The sequence below is a fragment of the Sander lucioperca genome, chromosome 8 (genome assembly GCF_008315115.2).
Source record: "Sander lucioperca isolate FBNREF2018 chromosome 8, SLUC_FBN_1.2, whole genome shotgun sequence".
Lineage (NCBI taxonomy): Eukaryota > Metazoa > Chordata > Actinopteri > Perciformes > Percidae > Sander > Sander lucioperca.
Genome location: NC_050180.1, coordinates 22,760,312 through 22,783,362, shown reverse-complemented (window position 1 = coordinate 22,783,362; position 23,051 = coordinate 22,760,312). Strand labels below are relative to the sequence as shown.

Sequence of the window (23,051 nt, the reverse complement as noted above, 5' to 3'; positions counted from 1 at the left end):
CACTCATAAATTGTTATTATCTTCAGTAAATGAATACATTATTAAAATATTGACTTGTGACTTACTCAGAAAAAGGCATTGCCATATCCCGAGATATTAAAGGGCCTAAAAGTAATGTAAGGTATCAGTACCAGTGTATTATGCTAGTATTTTAAAAAGCTCATTTACAGCGCCTTCAATACCAACTAGCAACATATGTACATTTGGAAAATACTGCATGGAAAATGTTGGATATCAGTGCAAGCAGGGTCTGCTTTTTGATTTTACACTGCTACCACCCTGACGCTTAACATGATCAAATGAGATTGACATTAAAAATGACCTGTTTCACTTGGTTTCATAGCTTCAGTGGGTCATACATTATACTCTGCCTCTGCTCTGAGAACCCTTAATAACCTAAGGTTATAAAATCACTGAAAGGAAGTTAAAAAGACACTGCATCTCAATAAGTCACTCTAAGCTGCCATCTACTGGTTATTCTTTCTGTGATGCTAGTATTTACTCTGGGGCGAGAGTTCTCACTGTGCCACTAAATGCAGTCGGGGAGATGGGGTCAGAATTATCAACCCTAAATCATGTGCAGTCATACCTCTGTATGGAGGTTTGATGATATGTAAAAGCATTAGATGTGTAGAAACAGGAAGGGGATTACCAGTGTGTCATCAGGACAGAGTATTGCGTCATAACTCACTTACTGTTGGTTCATGCTGAAAAAGAATACTAATACTAATATACTAATATATTTCCAAGGCGTTAAGAAAACATTGAGACATTCACCATTATTTTAAGATGTTGGGCTTTAAAAGAAGTGAAAAAAACAAAAAAAATACAAAAACAGTCCCAGATTAGGAATAAACAAAAATTAAGCCACTGCAGTATTCATGTATGAATGTTTAAACAGTGAAATAGAAAACAGTTGTCTTTGCAAACCTAAGATTAAGAGTCTATATCAGTGCCAAATGATAGTGCTGCAAAAAATGTGCAACCATGTACCGTAACTGTAGCCAATTTTTTTTTTTTTTTCCAAACACCTAAATATTCTATCATCATCATTCCACAATTCTTTCTCATTGGGGATTTCGTAGGTTTGGCTCAGAACAGAATTTTAGAGGTGGATCGGAGGGAGCATAACAAGGCCTTTACATTACGTTACTGAGTCTTAGCCACAACATAAGAACCTGATCCCATGTGGTATAAACTGTGGCCACAAATGACTAAATATTACCAGAGGGTTCAGCAAAGCACACCTCTAGATACTGGTAATGTGGTGGGTTTCAAGGAGTATTGTGGAGCAGATGGAGCAGATGACCAAATGTTACCTAGACTGTTGTGCTTCCACAGTGTGGGGAAACCATAGAGTTTTTTATATGCATATAGTCTGTAGGAGTCTGCATATGCAAGGGAGTGAGTCATGTCCTCTCACTCATTGTAAGTCTCATTTGCAACTAATTAAAAAGTACCTTGTTTTTGCTGACCTCCAGTGGTTATAGTTCTCACTTTGCTGCTGTGATGTAGAAGAGTACATTCAGTACACACTGACATCCTTGTTGGCTGTGGTTAACCCAACAATGTTCATACTGAGCCCAGTTCCTGTACAGGGGGTCAGCTATGTCATGTGTGCACACACATAATACAGAATATATATATATGTGTGTGTATATGTGTGTGTGTGTGTGTGTGTGTGTGTGTGTTTACAATTCCTTATTTGTGCTTAAAACTATGCAACACGTGGGAGGTCACAGTAAAAAACAAATCTTTGTTTAGATGATTGATAAGAAATAAGAAGAAAAACATCAGTCAAAAAAGCAAAGGGATATTAGTGAGTCATGAATAGTTAAAAGAAATTCAGTTGAATAGGCCTTTTTCACAGCAGACATTTTGACTTGTAGTAGGAAAAGCATCTGTCTGAATGTTTCATTCCTTGCTCTTTGTGCTCTTTGTCTCTCTACCTGAATAGTTCTCTTTTCTTTTTTGTTGTTTGTTTTGTTTTATAAAATAACCTTGTACATCTTAATGTTCAGTATAATGGTGTTGTAGCATCAATTCCACCATTGCAGATTGATTTTCATCCTGGTATATTTTACCCTGTCTTCTAATGTTTATTTTTCTTGTGCTAAATAAAGATGTAATACAAAAGTAGGAAAGCACAGGTGTTACTGATGACATTAAAGATGGCTCCACTTTTTTTTAAATTAAATTCAGCCATCATTAATTTTATTATTTACACCTGGGCTTTTCTCTATGACAAGTCAACATGTCTTCTGTGAAAAAGGCCTCAGCTATTATGACTCAACATAAAGATGTTTCACTGCCTAGATATTTCCAAAATAAAAACATAAAGTAGAGAAAACACCAAGTATTAAAAGTGAGGAAGTATTCTAAAGTATATAAAAACTATAAAAAGTTTTTATTTTATTTTTATTTTTTTTAATTTCAGTTGGATGATTTAAAAATAAGTGATAACTCTTCCAAAGTTTAGGGGCAAAGAAGACTAACAGGATTAAAACGTTTGTTGTTAGGCTCCTGTTTCCTCCAAGCCATTAAGTACAGTGTACAGCACACTACAAATGGCAGTTTAATTGTATTTTACAGAGACCCAAAATATCACCTGCCCAATTTTTTTCAGTGTTAGTTAGTGGTAATTTGATGAAACATAATTTTTTTAGGGTTATTCACGATAGAGCACAAGACAGGGCCACAATATTACGTAATAATGCAGGACACAGTTGATATTCTACTTTAGTCGTGCACATTTCAGAATAAATTGAGAAATCTATTTCACACACAGTGAACCAGGGCCTTCTGAGGCCTCTGGAAGTCTGACTGGTGCCTATGTGGCAGTTGCCCAATTTGCCCTGATTGTAATCCAGGTTATATGTGTTTTTTTATATTGCTTTGTGTTTCTTGTATATCTTCTCTTCATTTGGTTTATGTTTTATGTAAAGCATTTTGAATGGCCTTGTTCTTGAAAGGTGCTATACAAATAGACTTGAATTGTCTGTTACCAACTAAGCTAAGTGGGCAACTTCCCAGACCCTTAAAGCCCCAAACTCACTGCAGGGCAATTTTTTTTTGGTAATTTAATTAATTTCACTATGCATTATTGCATTATATTAGCCTAGCTATTATTATTGTTATTATTTTGTGCTCACATGGTACATATTCCTAAATAGAGTGGTGTAAAATAGAATTACCAACAGTTCATGTTTTGCCTGTGGCCCCCCTAAAAGGTTAATCTGGCCATTACAGCTGTAGCCTACTTACAATAAGGCAGGTTCAATACTTTCTACAGAACTTATTGAACATGCAATAATGTAAGACTGTTGGAGAGTAAAATGAGCACAGCGTAACTCTAGTTTGGGGACAGTTTTCACATGCACAAAAGTCTGTTTGCAGACGCGTAGGCTGGAAGAACCCTCAACCAGCTAACCACCAAGCTCTCCTCTGAGCTCCGCGCTGATTGGCCAGGGTCGAGTAAAGGCGGAAGTCTACAAGCAAGGGGGATTCCCCGAGGGAAGTTCCCAACTCAACTAGGCTATGTAAAACATCCATTGCCATATCCTCTCAGGCGCTTCGTAACTTTGCATCTGAAGATTAGGCGACGACGCTGCGGTGGTGTCAAATAATAAATTCAACTTTAACAGTTACACGAATGAAGGTAAGAGGACTCTCACTCACTGGCAGCGCGGGGAACTGATCTGTGGAGTCGTTGCTCGGTCGCTTTATCCGCAACCGGTTGAATGAGCTATGGCTAACCGGCCAGTTACGGTTTAAGGAATACGGAACTGTGTGGATTAGGGTTTGAATGACACTTTAAAGTGCTTACATGCTTTGCCTCGGTGGGCTCCAAAGTTAGTGTTAATAAAGTGCAATTCCCGTGGCTTCATCCAGCAGCCGTTGGTGTGACAGGTAACGTTAGTGTGTTGCTATGACATGTATAATGAAGATTGATCAATAATTGATGAGCAGCCTCTTTCTTGTTTTGCACTCAATACGTCCATGTTAACTTGTATGGTGCTGCACCTGCTCAAAAGTTGTTTGAAAGTCTGTACTAACAATGGACAAGAACAGACACAAATGTAAGGATTGTTTAGGTCAGTGGAAATATAAGAGTGCAAGACATTGACTCTTTGAGACATTGATTACTTTTCAACGACTCAGTTGCTCATCAACATCATTTCTTACAGAACTAGAACTAGAAGGCATCGATTGTTGAAATGTCAATATCATTTTGCTGTTGCATGTAAACTGATATTCCAATGGAACTGTCAATAATCTTTGCTAATAAACAGCGATAAGGAAGTATGTTAGTTTAGTCACTGCAACAGTAGCTTACATAAATCAACCAAGTAACTTGATATCACTTTAAGGAGTTATTGACTTCTTTTTATCATTTTTAAAGCGTGCAGAGACACATTGACCGTTGTGTGTACAGTGGAAACATTATAAAACTAGCAAAAAGGGTCACTAACTAAAACAAGTGCTGTCTTTGGGAGTGTGTATTGTTGTAGGTAGGCTATGTTTTAAAACATGTGATTTCACTCACAGGGCTCATGTCTGCTATGTCAGGGATGACTGTGGAGCACACGGCATGGAAAGGAACATCGGAGACCAGCTCAATAAAGCTTTTGAAGCTTATCGCCAGGTCTCCATTGAAAAGGACAATGCTAAAAAGGAGCTGCAACAAATGGTAACGACGTGAGCAGAAAAACCTGTTCTAACTTTGTGTGAAATAATCCAAACATTACCAATATAGCAAAAATAATAACTCACACAGTGGGTTTACTCGTTTTATTGTTGTTGACAGTCAAATAGTATTAAATCTGCTTTGAACATGATTATTAATAATATATGTATATGAAAATGTGACACACACACACACACACACACACACACACACACACGTGATGTATAGGCATAGACCAGATTGCAGACATTTGTGCTAAAAAAATAACAAAAAATGCATTTTTACAGAGTGAATTTTATGAGCGATATACTCAAAAACTTCAAAAGCAGATAGAGGACCAGCAGCAGTTGATTTCAAAACTTGAAGCTAAGTTATCAGCAACAAGGCAACCATCAGGTTAGTGAGACGTGCCAGGTGATCTCTCTGTTTATATGCCAACATGATAATCTACTCTTCTATTGCATTGCATTCTGGGTATTGATATTGGATTGTCATACATTTTTACTGAATCTGTTCATGTTTAAACTGTTAATTTTTACTGTTTTGGATTCCAAGGAGAGATGAAATGTGAGCCTGCCAATCATCTCCTTGATGGGGCCAGTGCTTTTAAGAAAATACAGTACCCGGTATGTTTGCTGTGCTAAAGTGTGCTCTTTCTATGTCTTTTTTCTTCATTCTCATGCTTGAAATCACGCATGAGAATACATACAGCTTCCTGTCACATACAAACACATTGATAGTACTTCTACTTGTGTCAACAAGGATGTTAAGAAAACACATAATACCAATGGGAAATTAATATAGCAGCAACTATGAGGCTTAAAATATGGTTGATCCATATGGGATTCATACTATCTGACAACTTTTGAGCAGTGCTGTTGTGACTGTAAGATCTCAGCATCATCCTTTAGTCAGTCTGCAAATATTTCATTTTTAAAGTGTTTCTGACCCTTGTTTACAAAGCTCTAAAGCTGCTTTAGATGACAGGTTGCAGTTAAGATACATTCTATCCTTGTTTAGTAATTATTTCTAATCAGAAGGGAATGTCCATATACTTTCATAGTTTTATTATGTTTAAATTCATTTGTTTTTCAAAGATTCAAGCAATCAAGAAAACCTAATTTTACATTGCTGCTGTAATACTATCAAACCCTCTATTTCCCTCCACACAAGGTGTATCCACTTTCACTTCACCAGATGGTGCTAGAGGATAATATCGCTTGCACAGTCAGCAGCTTGAGCTTTATTGTTCATTATTTAACAGGCCAGGAAACATTTTCCACTAGTAAATGTTAAAAAGTTGTGATGTGTAAATCAAACTGCAGATGCATTAACAATATGCCTTTGGATAATTGTTGATAATGATCACTATAAATAGTAATGTCTTTTTTACAGGAGAATATGGTCACTGTTGCTGTGGCTCCTAATAAGCAAGTCAGCGTTGACTAGTATGTGTCTCTCCTTCCACAAAGACTTTAAAACAAATAAATATCATGGACATTACAGTTAAAGAATAGATTTTTTTTCTCACTCTGTATTTATTTGTTTGTCAGTCAGAACATGCTGGATGCATTTGAAGCAATTGAAGGGAAGTTCCGGCAGATTCGCTCTCTTACCAGAAGACAAAAAGATCACCTAAAAAGATTCCATGGAGGAATTGATGCATCAAACGGTAACATTTACCAAATATTACCTGTTTTTTATTTTATAAAAGAAAATGTGCTGAATTGAAATGGAATTTTATATGTCATAACAATCTATGAGTTTGCTTTGTTCTTTGTGATAGCAAGACCTTAGCTAGGACTACACAAATGCCTCATTACCTTTTCAAACCGTGGCTGACCACCTCTGTTTAAAAAAGGGTTGATAAACACATATTTTAAAATAACAAATGCATTGTGTTGGTTCTAGATACTAGCTGCATAATTAATAATGTAACATCATTATTCATATATATATATATATATATATATATATATATATATATATATATATATGAAAGGGGTCCAGGATTATATCTTAATGTATGTGTATATATATATATATATATATATATATATGAAAGGGGTCCAGGATTATATCTTAATGTATGCAACTTCTGAAATCGTTGCCAAGCTCAAATGTCATTAAAGCCAGCGCCGGAATACGTTAACATGTCGACTGAGACAGAAACTCTGTGTAAAATCTCATGTTTTTCTGTCGTCTGACAGATCAGCGGTTCTCCATGCCCATCCAGTGCACAGACCGTACAGCAGAGGCAGAGACACCCTTTTCCTCAGCGCTAAGGTCAGCAGTGGATATCCCACTCCCGCCTACGTCTCTGGCATCCCGCGGTGCCAGCCCTGAGGACAGGGACTTAGTAGACTCTCTCACCAAACTCAGTGTCAAATTCCCGCCCTCTGCGGACAGTGAATATGACTTCCTGAACAGTACTCCAGAGAGACACATTGGTCTGACCATGCCCACGAAGCTGCCTCTCAGTAGTGTCCCCTCCACATTAACAGAAGAGGAGCCCGTTGAACCCATGCCTTTTGTCTACCCTTCATCCCCCTCCCACTCAACATCATCTTCGCTCTCCCAGGAGAGCGTACGGGGACCCCAGCAGGTGAGAATCACAGGAGAAGGTCTGAGAAAACTAGTAGCAAATTATCAGTCTCTGATTGGTCTTTGCTAATGGAGGAGTGAAACAGTGTGAAGTCCATAAAAAAATCCCCTTGGCTTAACTTGAAACGTATTACCGTGTAATGTGTGCTGATTCTTTTTTTTACTTAAGCATGGATGCTCTGGTTATATTTGGCATCTTTGCTGGAAAATGTGAGCCAGATGGAAGCACATTACAGTGTCTGAATCTAATGAAACAAGTACGATGGTTTTGTAGGATTTTGCTGATGTGTATAAATGCCTAATAATTAAAAAAAACTGTGAATAACATGCAGTAAGATCTAAAAGTTGGTCCAGTTTTTTTATAGTATGATTCTTTCCCTGGAATATATAATATTATATCAACACAGGCATTTATAATAGGCAAGGCTGGTTTGATGGTGGGGTTGAACACATAAATAGGAAGATAATTAAACACTTGAGAATAGCCTTTTTGCCTTTACTGTTGCTGAGTATTTGTGCAGACTATTGGGTTGACATGTACTTGTATTCCTTAAAGCAACAGATACTTCAACTTGAAGGCCAAGTGGTCCAGCATGCTTCAATAGAGTGAGTGTAAGGATTGTTAGGAGCATGAATAATATATTGTTTTCTTTGGTTCATCCTGCTCTGCAGCCTCTCTGGAGCCCTGAGCTGTGTGATGCAGTTGACGTGGGGACAGAGCTAGCGACGCCTCAGAGCAGCAGTCCCGATAAATGTGCTTTCTGCCACGCTGTGGTTCCTCAGGACCGAATGAACAGCCACCTCTACTCGCATTTCTCTCCTAAGAATGAAGCCAACAATTGACAGTGAAAGCAGAGACTGACAGGCCCCTGGTCACAACTACTCCAAGACTTACTGTATTCATGGTCTAGTCCTGCCTGCCATGAAGAACATGCGCTGTAAAGGATTTGAAATGACACTGCAATAAGACTTGAATCCCTTTATTTAATAGTGAAGAATTGAATGGTACACTTTCTTGGTCATTATATTTTTCTAATATCACGCTGAGATTTTACTCTAGTACTAAGTGACGATGATGCATAATATGGTATATATGAGCAAATAAAGCCGACATTTACTCTTTACATTTTTATCATTGAAATTGTTTTCAACATGCAAATATAAAACAGGTTGGGGTACTTTTAAGTGTATCCATACATAAAGTCATATTGTGGACAAGATGTGTATTAACGTTCTGCAACATGTTTATACATTCCTATTTTTAAACATAAGGTGCATTAATAACAGTTTCCTATTAGAAGAAATAAGATTTGCTTTGTAAATTTGCAATCCTTTCTGTTGAAGTAAGACGCATGTGCCTCCTTTTTAAGTTAGCAGCAAGATTTTATATCTCGCACAACAACGTCACGTATTATAAATGCATCCATCAAATCACTGAAACGTTAATCTTTTTTCAGAACGGTTGACATGCTGATTAGCACTGTTTTCACTAGCATTACATTCCCTTTGTTTTTTCATGTTATATCCTCCAACCAGGATAATTTAAAGCAGCTTTGTGTCATTCTTGGTGCAGAGTTGGAAGAATGTCCAACTTTTAAATCATTTTAAAAGCTCGTATGCCATGTATTCATTAAAAGTGATGACAGATGGCAACACACGTGACATGATGCATAAGCTTATTGTTAAATCAGAAGCCCAATTACCTTGCTATTTGTATAGTAATGGTTTTACCTCAGGCAGTATTACACTGTATAGTATTTATGTAGGCACATTTATTTTAATAGACAAATGAACATTATATGACGTTTTCACTCCAATAATGCTATACAAAGTGATAAAATGGGACATTCCAGATGTGCCGGTTTCAAATGAAATTATAGATAGAAATTATATATAAGTAATTAGTAGTTATGGGAAAATATGACAGTTTTACAAAATTGTATAGAGACTAAAAAGTGAAATACAGGTTACATATTGTAATTTGGAAATAGAACGCATTATGTTTCAGTCACTGATATAATGTACACTACCTATCATATGACTAAACCCAAGTCTTTTCTAAACAGCAGCATCAGCTTTTGACTTGGTTAGTATTTATTCACACCTTTGTAAACAATTGCAGTGATTTTCACCATTCAGCGTGATGATGTTTTTGGACACAGTGTGTGTTGGAACATCTTACAGCCCTTCAGCTATGGGCTGGTAACACTTGGGCTGGGTAGATGAGCTGGTGTGAAGACTGAAAACAACCCTATTTCTCTCTTTGCATCTGTTCGGTATTATAACTTTCCAAAATCAAATACTGCTTAATAGACTGATTGACCTGTCATATCAACCTTAACTGATATTTTTCTCTGCACATTTCACTGTGTTTCATAAATAGCTCAGAAAGGGTGTAAAATATGTGCTATAGTAATGCTATCAACTATTCCAAACTAGTGAGTCATTAGCCTAAGATAATAGAGCACTGCTAAAACACATCAGTGTCCACATCACCCACACTGAGGGGAGAATCTATTCATAGTTTTTTTTTTTTTTTTTTTTTTTTTTTGGCAAATACATATCCCTAATGATCCTCTCTGGTTAATCTGTGAAGAGTTGAACATTGTGCAGCCTGCATGCTTTTCTCTCTGGGATCATGAACAGCTGCTTGCTCATAATTATGTTGTCATTCATTGTTATTTGGAAGAGGAAACTCGTACTGACAGCTAGGATGTTTTTTGTGTACTTTTGTGCACTATATATTTACATGCTTGTGTATACAGTAGTGTGAACTGTTTGAGAAAGGTCCACTAAGCTCTAATGCATTGTTATTGCCATAATTTCCAGTAGAATATGAGATATATCTGCCATATTTCTCATTGGGACATTTGCTGCCAGAGGCAGTAGATTTGAAATAGACTTAGGAGCTGTAAAAAATAAAAGAAAAAGGACATAAAAAAATGAGAAGGATATGGATTGAGATGGAGAAGTAACAGGCTGATTACAAGGTGTCAAAATTGCCAGGAGCAAGAAGGTGAAAGCAATCAGGGGTGAGAAGAGTGCAGCATTCGTGAGGGGCAACTAATTATCCATCTCATTTGTGGAGAGAAGCATTTGAGGCAGCTCTAGCCCACTGAATGGTGACAGATTGGTGCGGAGGAGAGGGGAGGTGTTAGAACAATGGAGCCCAGCTCACCATCATTACTGCATGCTAATCAGCAGTGCTTCTGCACCACCAGTCGGTGCTGCAGAGAGTTCGGGGAGACGGGGAAGTCACCGGCTTCAGGGGACCACAGTCATTTTCAAGCAGACGAGAGAGGGAGGAAACTAACGCCCAGTAAAGCTGTTGGCACTTATTGAGCTAGTAGGTTATACTTTGCAGAGCCTGATCTCTGTGGCCTGCATTATCAACTTGTACTTGCAAGATGAGCTGATGGTACTGGAGTGTTTTCAAGTGGATTGAGTGGAATAATAGGTCACCAGGGTGTAATACAGTATATACTATGTGGTAATGTCATCAAAAAATGGAAATACATATTAGTATAAGTGTTGAGATCTTAGACAATGACAATGTCATTTAAATGCATACTACGGTATAAACATAAATGTCTGTGACACTTAATAAATGCAAGTTGAATTTAAAATGATGAAAATAAACAATGACAGAGAAGAGTAAGCAAGCATAATAAAAGGAACATGAACATGCTATATAAACAGAAAAAGGAGAAAGAAATAACACTATTTTAGGGATTTACATTTTTTGTTTTTAAATACATTTTTAAAAGATATAGTTTATTGTCAGAACTGCAGCATTATCATTTCATGAAATAATATACTAATATAATAATTTACCAATAATAATATACCAAAGCTAGTTTGCATGCATGCAGCACATCTCTTAGGGCGTCAATTGCTTTATTAGTTATATTCAGCTGTATGTAATATATGGCTACAAGTGGGGCTGCTACAATAAATGTTTAAAGATGGATGATGCAGCAGATGTATTTTCTGCATTGAAAATGTACACTCATTCTGTGAAGTAATAACACATTTTAATAACCACCGTCTAAAACATTAGTTTTGTCTATTGGTAAAGTTGCAATATCCAGTGTTGATTAACAAAATGCATTAAATGTGCAATTCATATTCCACTTGTGCACACAAAGGTAGCCCCATAAATCAAAAATTGGAACCTGTTATTACTACCAAACTGCTTGACAGGCCTTTTTTACTTACACTGGGCAACTACTATTGTTTCTGATGCTTATGATAGTTTAAAATAGTGAAAATGATTATTTTCATATTTTTTAAACTCAAACTTCAATTATAAGTGTAAATCTACTGGAATTTAATATCCTTAAAATCATGTATTTTTCCTTTAAATAATTTTTTTTTGGTAGTAAAAGCTTTTCACCAGTACCTATTCTTTTTTCCTGTTTTGCTCTCTACACCTAGTTTTAAAACTGTATACAATATACACACAGTAGGTTTTCCTTCACAATGACCTTCAATAGCTCCTGCATTGTAGACATCACATCAAAATATAATAGTTAAACAACAATAATATTTTGAATATCTCAACTTAACAAAATAAATAGATCTTTATTGGCCAGTAATAGGATTATAATGGCAGACAATAGACACACGAAGCACCATTCCACTAAGTCATTATTTTCAACAATTACTCTTCTAAATATTGAAACAATGGTTTTCAGATCGTGCCATTGCCAAAAAGGGGGAAAAAATAAGATTGTTAAAGGGTTTAATCAAATCGTAAAACAAAACAGAGAGATAGCAAGTGGATTAAGGTCACCTGACTAGAATGCCCTCTTCACATCAATGTCATTTCGATAATTAACAACTTTGGAGGGAAGCATATTCAACTGTGTGCACTGGTCACCGTTGGCATGAGAGACTGCCAACTCTCATGGCGTTGCGAGCTGAGAGTATCACCTCACAGTTGTCTTGCCATGCGTTGGGCTCCTTGTGCTCTCTGTGCAGCAGTGGTGGAGCTGACTTTGTGTTCGATTAAATGTGTTGAAGCCATCGCTGCCTGTGCAAAGTCTCAGAACAGCCTCCCCTCTCCATTGTGTTTGTTTCAGTGCTGGTCTGAGAGCCCTGGTTTCTGGAGCAGAGATTTGGCAGTCACAGCAAGTGATGACAGAGGCAGTGGTGAGATCGCACCCAGAACCCCAAAGGAGGCTCACATTTCAGGCGGATGGGAGGCTCGTTCAATACATAGAACACAAAAGCACTGATCAGTGAAGATGATGCCATTGTTTTGACGATCTCATTGTTCAAAGACTACTTTTATATTTATTTTTTACTTGTGGAGGGTGGGAGTGTTGGACATTTGTAAACTTCTGAACTTTTTGAAGACACTTGACTGCCAATTTGAAATAACTTGAAATAGTCTGGCCCTCAAGATGTCATCCTCCTGTTATCTTATTGTCGCTGTTAAATCAGTGTAGGTTGTTTTTTCTTCTTGACACATGGGGGTGGGATAGAGCATGGCGATGTTTGTGGAATGGTAACTTGCAATTCAAGGGTTAAGGCAGCATGAAAGAATCCATTCTCGGTTTAATGACCTAGCCTTGCTGGGAGCGGGAATGACAGGGAACATGCTCTTGACTTGTACTGAATTTGCCAATTAACACCTCCAATAACAGGCTGCCTCTGAACATCACCAATGTAGAGAGAGGAGGAGAAACTCTCATGCACTTTGTTTTTCAGCCTCTGATCCTGTAATGATGAGGTCTATGATTTCTTCATACACTGGAAATCATTTTTGATTGGTATTGATTGGATCTGCTTGGTACATTTTCTCTCATAGTACAATTTCACATGAATTGTTGCAATGGCTTTGAGATAAATCCTCCCTTCATGAGCTGTTTAGTCACTGATTGGCAATGATGTTGGAAATATTTTATTTTTCCACGTGCTGCTTGAATCCTTATGTAGTTGTTGGACATTCTATTTTTCGCACATGCCCATATGGCCATGTGCAGCTTCAATTAGACACATGGCTAGTAGATACACCGCACTTGATTGGCTTTGTCCTTTCTTATTGTTAGACATGAAAATACAAAACAATAGATATGTCCTCAATAGATATATCTGAAAAGATCTGTCCCCTCAAATAAGGTTCCCCATTCTAGTCACCCCTCTAGTTTCACACATGCTTATCAGACTCCGAAACAACACCTAGTACAGGTGTGAATATCAAAATCCCCAGTGAAAATCACAGTGGGTACTTGTGTGTTGTCCTCGGAGTCCTACATGCAGCAGTGGCTTTGCATCGGGGCTGAGATGCTGCTGGCTAACAGCAACTACAGAAACACCTTTGGCTAAGTGTAAGGTGGACATCCTTACACCAAATGTGCTTAATGACTGAAAAACCGCCACCCGGATCTAATTGAAATGCTGCCAAAGTGTACAGTAGCTGGTTATTGCCCAGTACAATCACACCATAACACAGTAGTTTCACAATTCATTAGCAGGTACTTTAAGAATATACAATAATTGAAAGATAGCTGCATAATTGATAGCAGTTCACACCACATGGAAAGTGCAGTGATCCATCTAATCATAGTAAGACAAAAGTGTGGTGTAGTGGGTTACGACGAAGAAGTTAACACTTGAGGTGTGAGCTGTGTACAGTTGTGACGACAAAGGCCTTGTCCTAACACTTTGTCAACATAACAGATACAAACACTGTGAAGATGTTAGTCATATTCACAGCAGTAAGACTGAAGAGATTCACAATGTACCTCCTCTGGGTTAGCAGATCATCGCTCTTGTATTCTCACACTGACCACCTTTGTGTCACGAGGAGACGAATATGAACCTTGTTAGATATGCTCCACACAAATCAATTCATTTATTCAGTGTTAAGAAACCATCTGGCTTGATTAGAGCTGAAAGTCATCCTGGCAGGCCAGTTTCCCGACTGACACCTCATAGAATTAGTGGGAGGACGGCTTAATTTACCAGAGTACACAACTTATCATCTCGCTGTATTCTTAAGCCCATAGATATGAACTGAAAAGTCCTCCATGAACTCCATTTACCTTCAGTCTTTGTTACAGTATTAAACAGATTCAGCATATCTGGGTGGTTGTTTATTATTCTTAGATAGTGAGATATAACACTTTTTGTGTTCTCTTTGTGGTAGCTGTGAAAATGGCACGCCATATGTAATACACTTGCTTGCTGTTGGTCTTGCCAATTCCCCCCAGATCAGTTATTCCTGTGCCAACGCTCACACTCTCTCTTTGTCCTTGTGATTCGATTGAGCTTCGTGGATTGGATGGCTTTCTTTTTGATGCTGTGTCTGGTGTTTAATTGTTGATTTGATGTCACTTGCGGCCCAGTTAGAATAACCATTTGAACCAGAACATACGTGTTCACATATACCTCCAAGCACATTTGTTATAATCAGTCAAAGATAGTTAAGGCACTGATAAAACAGGAGGAAAGAAAAGTACATATAGTAAACAGGAAAGCAGATAGGTATACAAACCAAAGCATGCTCCTGCAATGTTTTTTCCCTTCTAATTCTGCACAAAACAAATTGGCTGCAGATTTTGTTCACACCTTTTGTAACCTGGGGATAGCAAGCGCAATTCTCCCTCCTCATACCTGTGACAACAACCTGCAAAGTGCTCCCAGTGCCCTAATCTGTGAGGTAGAGACCTGCTGCTGCTGCTGCATGTACTGTAGATGTTGTTTTCTTCTTCTTTAGCAGCTTGTCCCTGTGGTTTTTTACGTTTATACACCCACCAGAATCACACAAGGTAAAAGAGAATATGCGAGTGTCTCACAAGCTACCAATTTTTTTTCTTTCTCGAAAACATGGTCGCGTTCAATCAAAGGCAATAAAGGCATACTGATGGTGTTTGATTTAGAAATGGCAGTCAGACCATGATTTTAGCATCAACAGATGGCCAGTAGATTGGTTTAAATAACACCACTGCCTGCTTTAGAGTTGGCTCAAGTAGTAGAGTAGTGTACTACTGTCTTATCATATCTCCTTGTGTGAATGATGATGTCACCATGATAGATGCTACTCAAGTGGGATCAGACCTGTTCAGTGATGCCTGTGGAGACCAGCTCTGGGAGATCCCTGTCTGGCTGCATTATTCAGCAATACTCCTTACCTCTCCTCCCAGGGAAAAGGGACTGTTGAATATTTGAAAGACAGAATTAGATTTTTATTTAAGTGTATAGATGTAGTTGGGAGATGGTGTGTGTGTGTGGGGGGGGGGGGAGGGGAGAGGGGGGGGCATACAGATAGTGCCAGTCGGTGCAGCCTGGATGGTCACCAAGGCAACTTGCCGAGTTTTTCAAACTGATCTACGGGTCTTCTTGGCTGTCTCACTTGGGGGACGTTTTGGAAAAGTGGGCTTCTTCGAGCGCCTTTTGACTGCAACTATGAGTTGACATTGATAGTTTTAGTCTTATAATTATGGCCAGCAATTAGTTTAGAATTTGATAAAACCTCACACAGAGCTTTTCAGTCACCTGGATGTCCACTTGTTTTATGGCTGTACCAGTTGCTACTCTGACATTTCAAGAGCTCAAATTGCAGCTTAGGTGAAACTATAGGGCTATTAAAGCTTTTCTAAAAATGTAAAAATCAGTAAAAGGTTCTGAGTCTCCTCTGGACTCCTGGGCTGTTTTGTTAAATTGAATGTATCAGTATTTCAGTTGCAACATAAGAAAAGAAATCTGCTCTTTGATAACGCACCAGACATTGTGCTAGACGGTTATGGTCTATTTTCAGAACTTAAAAAAATAAAAATAAAAACATTGCTGCAGAACCACTGCCCAGATCCTGACGAGCCAAGCTGGGTATCGATCCATCTGGCTCTGAAGACACTGTCATGTCACCTTTGCATTTAAGTGTTATCTTGTCAGCTTCAAATGATCTAGCTGTCAGATCTGGAAAAAGCCGGCCTGTGTGATGTTGCTTTGTCTCTAATGTCCAGCTGTTGATACAACAGTCTGTCCCAGGAAGATATTTGAATCCAGTGTTTGGACATGTGTTCTGTATATCTTAGGATGTATCAATAATCTCATATCTGATGATCTGGATATGTCTTCATGATTCTACATGTTACATGTGATTGTGTGTTTACAGTTGATTCAGATGAGCCCACAGCTTCAGTAAGTTTTCATCTTCATCTTTCCTTGGTGTCACCCACTCCCTCAGGTAATTAAAAAGACAACTTACAATGATTGTTATCAAAAGCTCAGTAGAAGCTCAAACCGAGTGTAAATTGCTTCAAAATTGATTCCTTCTTCACTGCAGATAACTGATAGTTAAAGGTTGGGAATCCAGCTTTGCGGTGAAAGGGCACAAAGTCTTTCAACCAAGGTGTGGTAACAGGGTGAAAATTTGAAAGCAAATTTACTCCCTGCTAATGTAGCCCACATTGCCCCTAATGATTACACACCACAGCACTAATTTTCATGTTTTCACTCACATTGGCTGCAAATGTTTTTAGTCATTCTATGATTTATCTTCTCCTTTTTTTCTTCTTTTCTATTACACAAATCAGTGTCCAATGTTTAATTTAGTGCCAGTGTAGCGGCTTCATTTCCTGGTCAAGGAGCAGATCACTTCCTAAAGGCTCTTTGAGATGCTGCAGGCCGGAGAGCGTGTCAGGCTGCTATAAGGGCAACAGTAGGACACCAGCCAGTTCACACTTGTTGGGAGCATATAGAGAGGCTGTGGAGATGGATTCTTAATTCTTATTTATACGGTACTGTCTGTATTTCTCATCTTTCTAATCGGTGTGAAACGGTGGCATTGTGTGAGATATTCTTTTCTCTATGCCATTTCTGAAACATGAGATGTCCTGTAGCATGTGTGCAGCTGTATGGATTGAACATCCATATTGGCAAAAAAAAGCAAATGGATCACTACATTTAATACCATTGGTAAAGTTTGTCAAGAAAAATAATGGTGTTTGTTTGTGACAGCCTAGATGTGAGCGATGGAGACATAAATCATGTCACATTTATTTTTTCTCTCAACTTGGAACATGGTTCTCATCCCTGTAGAATTCAGAACTGATCATTAACCTTTCTTTTAGTTCCTTCCCTTGCCTGGTCACATTTCCTCTCTATTTGATTCCTGGCCCCATATGCCACTTTCCTATTTCCTGCCTGCAGACAGCAGGGAGTAGCTCTATTATCACCTTCCGAGAGCTGTCTTTGAATGTGAGAGGCAATTCCATTTCACTCAGCCATGGGGTGGAGGAGGATGAGGAGGAGGAGGAGGAGGAGGAGGAGAAAGGAAAAAAACACACCATAGAGCGCATAGAAATTGGTTTAAGGTTACTTCTTACAGTCGAATGTAAGACTATGTTGCTTTTCCATTCGTACTGCCAGCATTATGCGATGTCTGTTGTGAAGGTGCAGGTTTGTGTAGAACAGTCCCAAATCAGAGCAAAGGTCAAGTACCGGTGTATCATGTCTGGTTGTTGTGTAAACACTTTATCGTCCGGCCCATTTTAAAGTCATCTTTTGAAATATTAACAATCTTAAAGCAGCTATATTACACTGCTGTGAAGCTGTGCTAACCATATCGAAGATACCACTAATGCCTCCACTCTCAAGTGTGTTCTCTCCATTTTGTGACATTTTTTCTCGAAGCCTGTGTTATTTTTGGGCTTCCCTAAGTCGTATTTCAGCTTTTATCAGCCTGTAGTTCTTTGGAATGGTAGGGCTCTTGACAATATTGCTCCTGGATAAATTAAACATGAGTTACGTAGAGTGATAATCTGTGGGCCTCTCTTTTCACACTGCATTCCCAATGAGCTGTGTGTTGGCCTGGTGTTGTTGCCTGTGATTTTAATGAAGATTATTCTTGTAACACGACAGTCGCCTGTTTGCTCCTATACTCCCCCAAAATATTTTCTCTTCAAACTGAGAATTATTTGTTCTTTCGAGGGATCTGTGCAGCATTCCTGTTTTATTTGAATTTCTGTTGCAGGTTAATCACTAGTTAATCACCGATATAATTAAAGACATTTAGGTACCAAATTGTGGATGATGATTAACCAGGTAACAGGTTTCTAAGTTGTTGTATGTAGATCACACATTCATCATCATGTCAACCTAGCTATCGATTAAACAATACGCTGGCAGACACAGCTGTGACTGCGTAATTAGTACTTATTTTCATCCTGTCTAAGAAATGCAGGCAACGCATCAAAAAAGGCAAGGCTTCAGTTACTGGATTGGAGCCTTCTGTTTTCTATTGTTCAGCTTTAGGCTGATAGTGCTCGGGGAAACCTCAGAGGATTCTCAAAGGAATAAGTGCACACTTCATGGCATGGCTACTCTTAAAATGGAACTGATGTTTTTTTATAAATAATTTCAAAGTTACAAACATCAGCCTCACAATCACAGCGATTCAATGATATTCATTTGGCATAAGTCAGTTTCATTTCTGTGTGCTTTTCATCAGAAATGGCTCAAAAAGTAGAGTTAGTCTGAATTTTTTATGCCATGGGCTTACTGGGGACAGTGGCCATGTTCTTCACTTGCAGACATCTGACAGTGCATGGCAGCAGAAATAACAAAATGGTCACAAACCCCAACTGCACTCCCCGGGTCACACAGCCTCTTTAAAATTTAAAGAGACTAGCAACAAACCAAACAGTTGATAACGGGTCAGTAGCAGGTGATAAAAGAAGTTTTCGTAAGGACATTAGCCCTTCCACTAACTTTGTTATTCTTGACATTATATCCTCACCATTTGTTAAGCCAAATAATACACATCAGAGAGCATGAGGCAGTTGTAGGCATTACTCTCTAAGGGTGTGTAGTACCCAGAGGGTAACAATATTTCACAAGTGTTACTTTGCTACAGAATTGGTACTAGACAAAATTCACACATTTATAATTATGCATTCATTTTTTTATATACCGTCATCTGTATTAATGTTATTCTATTTTTATTTTTTAAATGTGACAGCTTAGTGCATTCTACCACAGAATAATACTATTATTTCCATAGGAGTGTGGTAATTACCACACTGTCACTGTCCTGTGATGTAGAAACAACTGACAGGGATAGCAAGACGGAAAATAAAAATAACTAACAACATCTGCTTTACCCTCTGTCTTATTCAAGAGATAAACAAATGTGGCACAGGAATATTAAAGGGCATATTGATGATCTTTCACACAGAACTGAATATTAATACAAACTATGTAATAAATCAAATTTGAGTGGTATGTGGTGACATCGTAATACCCGTGAATAAACTGGGTTCACATAATTCAAATATTAGTTTTCAAAAATCTATATTCTGTCATTTAAATTTCTGCAAACTGTGATAAAAGCTAAATTGCATGTGACTTTGTTCACCTGATAAGAAAGTAATTGGAGGATGAATTTAGTGGTTGCAGGAATAGAGAGATAAATTGTTGACTTTTTTAATAAAATATAATTGGTTTTCTTTTATTGTTCTCAGCTCCAGATAAAGAAGGACATGTATAAATATTTGTTTTTGGGTGAATGATCTCTGGAGTGTAGGCTCAGGTATGGTATTAGCACAGGTGCCATGTCACTTGTATTTCCACTGAACATCACGATCACCTGTCCTGAGGATAATTTGAGCTTTGTGGTAAAGAACCATGTTTGGGTTAGAACATCAATAATGAGCAGGTGTAGGAGTGCACTTCTGCGTAGACGCGTGTCTTGGTGCGTCCAGGGAGGACGACTAATAAGGGTTTAAAAGCCACAACTGTCCACTCCGCCCCTTAGCAGGGCTCCAGCTGTCTTCCCTGTCAGAGAGCACCCTGATTCCCTCTGACAGAGCAGATCACTGATGGCAGGAAACCACAGGGGGGAATAGTTATGTTAGCAAAGCACAAAGAACCAGCACACTTGATCATGATTAGTAATGCTAGTTAATTAAAGACTTAAGATAAATACAGTTTTTTTGTTTGTTTTTTTTTTAAATCAAAGAGCCATGAAGAAAGGAAGAAATACTTCACTTTGATTTATTGATGGAAACTGCAATGTGACGTCTGGCAAACAACATATAAATAACTAAAAGGCCATCTTAAATGCATTCCCATGAAATTTTTAGTGCCGCTGTAATATAAGCCACTACCTGTCATGAATCCCAAATAACCTTGGCTCTATCCTCTTAGTTCAGCCCAGTGTGCCTCATTCCTTATTACTGGCCTGACAAGGAAATGTTTACCCATCCGACAAGAGACAAGCCATTTCATAGTCGGAAAAAGCAATTTCACCTGACTGGAGTAGCACACTATGTCCCCATATCCTTGCTGGCTATAATTTTGTTGTCATTTTGTGTGCTGTGATCATATCATTGAAGTGACAGTGCTGGGCATTAGGTAAAGTCCCTAAGCCGGTGCTCACTTTCAGGCTTTTTCTCTCCTTGTCATTCACATTGATTAGATTAGACCCAGGTGGCAAGCAGGTTCCTTTGGCACAACAATAATAAATGGTGATACAGCGGCTTGAAAAAAAGAACAAGCACAACTCAACTGAACATTGTTAACCAGAACTGGTTTTATGAAAAATGTTTTTATTTTTTATTTTTATAATTTTAGTTTGTTTGTGTTTTACAGAATATTGAGGGATATTTCTAATGGAGATCTTTCAAATAGGTTTGTTGCAATTGAGTTAGGTGTCTATTTGCTTGCATTGACAAATAGTAGATGTAGACATGCACTTACTAGAATTAAAGTTAATGTATTTTGATTTTGGAGTAGTAATGGCATACTCTTCATAGGGACTCAGTGCATTATACTCAGGGTTTGAACCAGGCAGGAGATCTTAATCTGCTCTAGCTATCTCCCAGAGGGGCAAGGTTGGCCACAGGCATAACAAACCCCCCCCCCCTCCTCTTTGGTTATGTCCACTAGCTGGCTAAGCCAATAGAAAGAAAGGACTTAGTCTGATAAATAGGCACCAGAGCACCTGGGGAAACAAACTGGGTTGCTGCACGTGTGATTCAACAATTGGTTTGTTCAGGGGGAGAAAAAAAGCCCATTTTGCTTGTTAAAGATCAGTGATGGAAGTTAACCATAATCCTGTAATGAGGAGAGCAGAGAGTGGCCCCTATTGCTTGGGCACAGACAAGCCTGTGCTTGCATGTTTCACAGGAATAGATTGCTGGACCCAGTAGCGCTATACTGTAATGACCCCTCTTGTTAGCTTCAGAGATTCATGGCTGCTCCTTAGAGATACAACCGCATGGATGTACCAGTGAAATAGGCCTTGATTGGTCTTCTCTTAACCTTATCTGGTTCAGAATGCATGGCACACACCTGCAGGTTAAAGACACTGCAAGAGAACTAAACCATAAGTTATTCAGTGAAGTGGAAATTATCAGTTTTTGACACCGTAGTCTGTGATGTTGTACTGCACTGCTTTGCATTGAAAGGTGTTTCTAATATTTTGTCTACCCCCATTTACATACACGAGGAGGACAGATAGAAACACATTTTGATATAATGCAATTGAATAAATCTTCATAAACTGACCATAATGTTGTATGAACACCTTCCTGACACAGTATGCTTCGTAAAGGTTGCACTGAGTTACATTATTGTTCAGGTGTACCCAATGAACCAAAAATATATAATCAGTACAATTTAAAAAGGCCTTTCAACCATAGAATAGACAAAGCACTCCCATTGAAAAGCAGTTTGTGTTAACTTGGTAATAACCTTGTCACTGCAGGAAGGTGTTTATACTCCATTCTAGCCATTCTAATATTTTATTGCATCTTCTGACAGCATCATCACCATATTCCTGACAAAGTTTCATTACACTGCAGTGAGGACTTCAGGGATGCTAGGTAAGATAAAGGTCTGATGGAAAAAAATTGATTTTTTGGGGGCTGTTTTTACATGCTTTTTTCTATTTTAATTTTATGTAGGCCTACTTAAACATAACTTTAAACAAATGATCTCAGCTCATCAGACCTGTATCCTGTTGACACCAAATATCTTTATTTTAATATAATTTTGGGGAAAATGCTTTATAGGCAGATTTCATATATACGTCACATTTAGTATAAGTTAATAGCCTCTAACTCTTACAATAACTTCTCCAAAAGACAAAAAAAAAAGATTTTGATTAAATGATATCAAAAATAAGATAACATATTTAAGATCTTCCTTTACTTTCTGTGAGATGTATTTGCCACAGCAGCCCTGTTATCAGTCCACTGGTTCATAACTTTAGGGCATCAAATATTTATTAGCACTGGGACTCATAAACACATCTTCAGTGGGACGCCATGATTTCACGCTATACCACAAACATTTTAAGGCATCAGATGCACTGCCTGTCATGGACTGTCATTTTTGGTGTGTTAATAATATATCTTGGGTTCTTCGGCAGACATACTTTGGCACTCATGGCGCATAAATAGGTAAATAACGCGGATAAATAGGTAAATAACGCAGCTAGCGTTCCAGCTGACAGTAGAAAACAATCTTTATAACGTTAAACGTTATCTTTATTTTTTTGTTATTCGCATTTATATACAATAACAGGAATAGTCGGATCCATATATTTTAATCAAATATAGGCCCAAATCAAACTTTGCTCACAGCGCTCCTCAGGTTGTCCTAATTAAGAGGTGTCTAATTAAATTACAGCCTTGAGTTAACCAATCGCAATACTTGTTTCATTAGCAAAGCGGGGAGAATGATGGGAAGTAAATCTTTCCTGATTGTACGATGGTGTCAATTGGCTAATTTGCTGCCTTCGGTA

The 23,051-nt window shown here is 38.2% G+C and overlaps 1 protein-coding gene across 2 annotated transcripts; it reads left to right on the top strand.

Annotated features, from left to right (window-relative positions):
• The first annotated feature begins 3,461 nt into the window (after window positions 1-3,461).
• tank (TRAF family member-associated NFKB activator) lies at window positions 3,462-8,859 on the top strand. Of its 2 annotated transcripts, none has more exons than XM_031298555.2 (8): window positions 3,462-3,658; window positions 4,549-4,690; window positions 4,975-5,083; window positions 5,243-5,313; window positions 6,083-6,135; window positions 6,241-6,359; window positions 6,898-7,292; window positions 7,964-8,859. In XM_031298555.2, exons 2-8 carry the CDS (start codon window positions 4,592-4,594, stop codon window positions 8,132-8,134), a joined length of 1,017 nt encoding a protein of 338 aa, XP_031154415.1. In that variant the 5' UTR covers window positions 3,462-3,658; window positions 4,549-4,591; the 3' UTR covers window positions 8,135-8,859. The 2 variants fall into 2 exon arrangements, with proteins under 2 accessions (XP_031154415.1, XP_031154423.1); XM_031298563.2 differs by having other exon boundaries at window positions 3,658-3,909.
• Window positions 8,860-23,051: the final 14,192 nt, after the last annotated feature.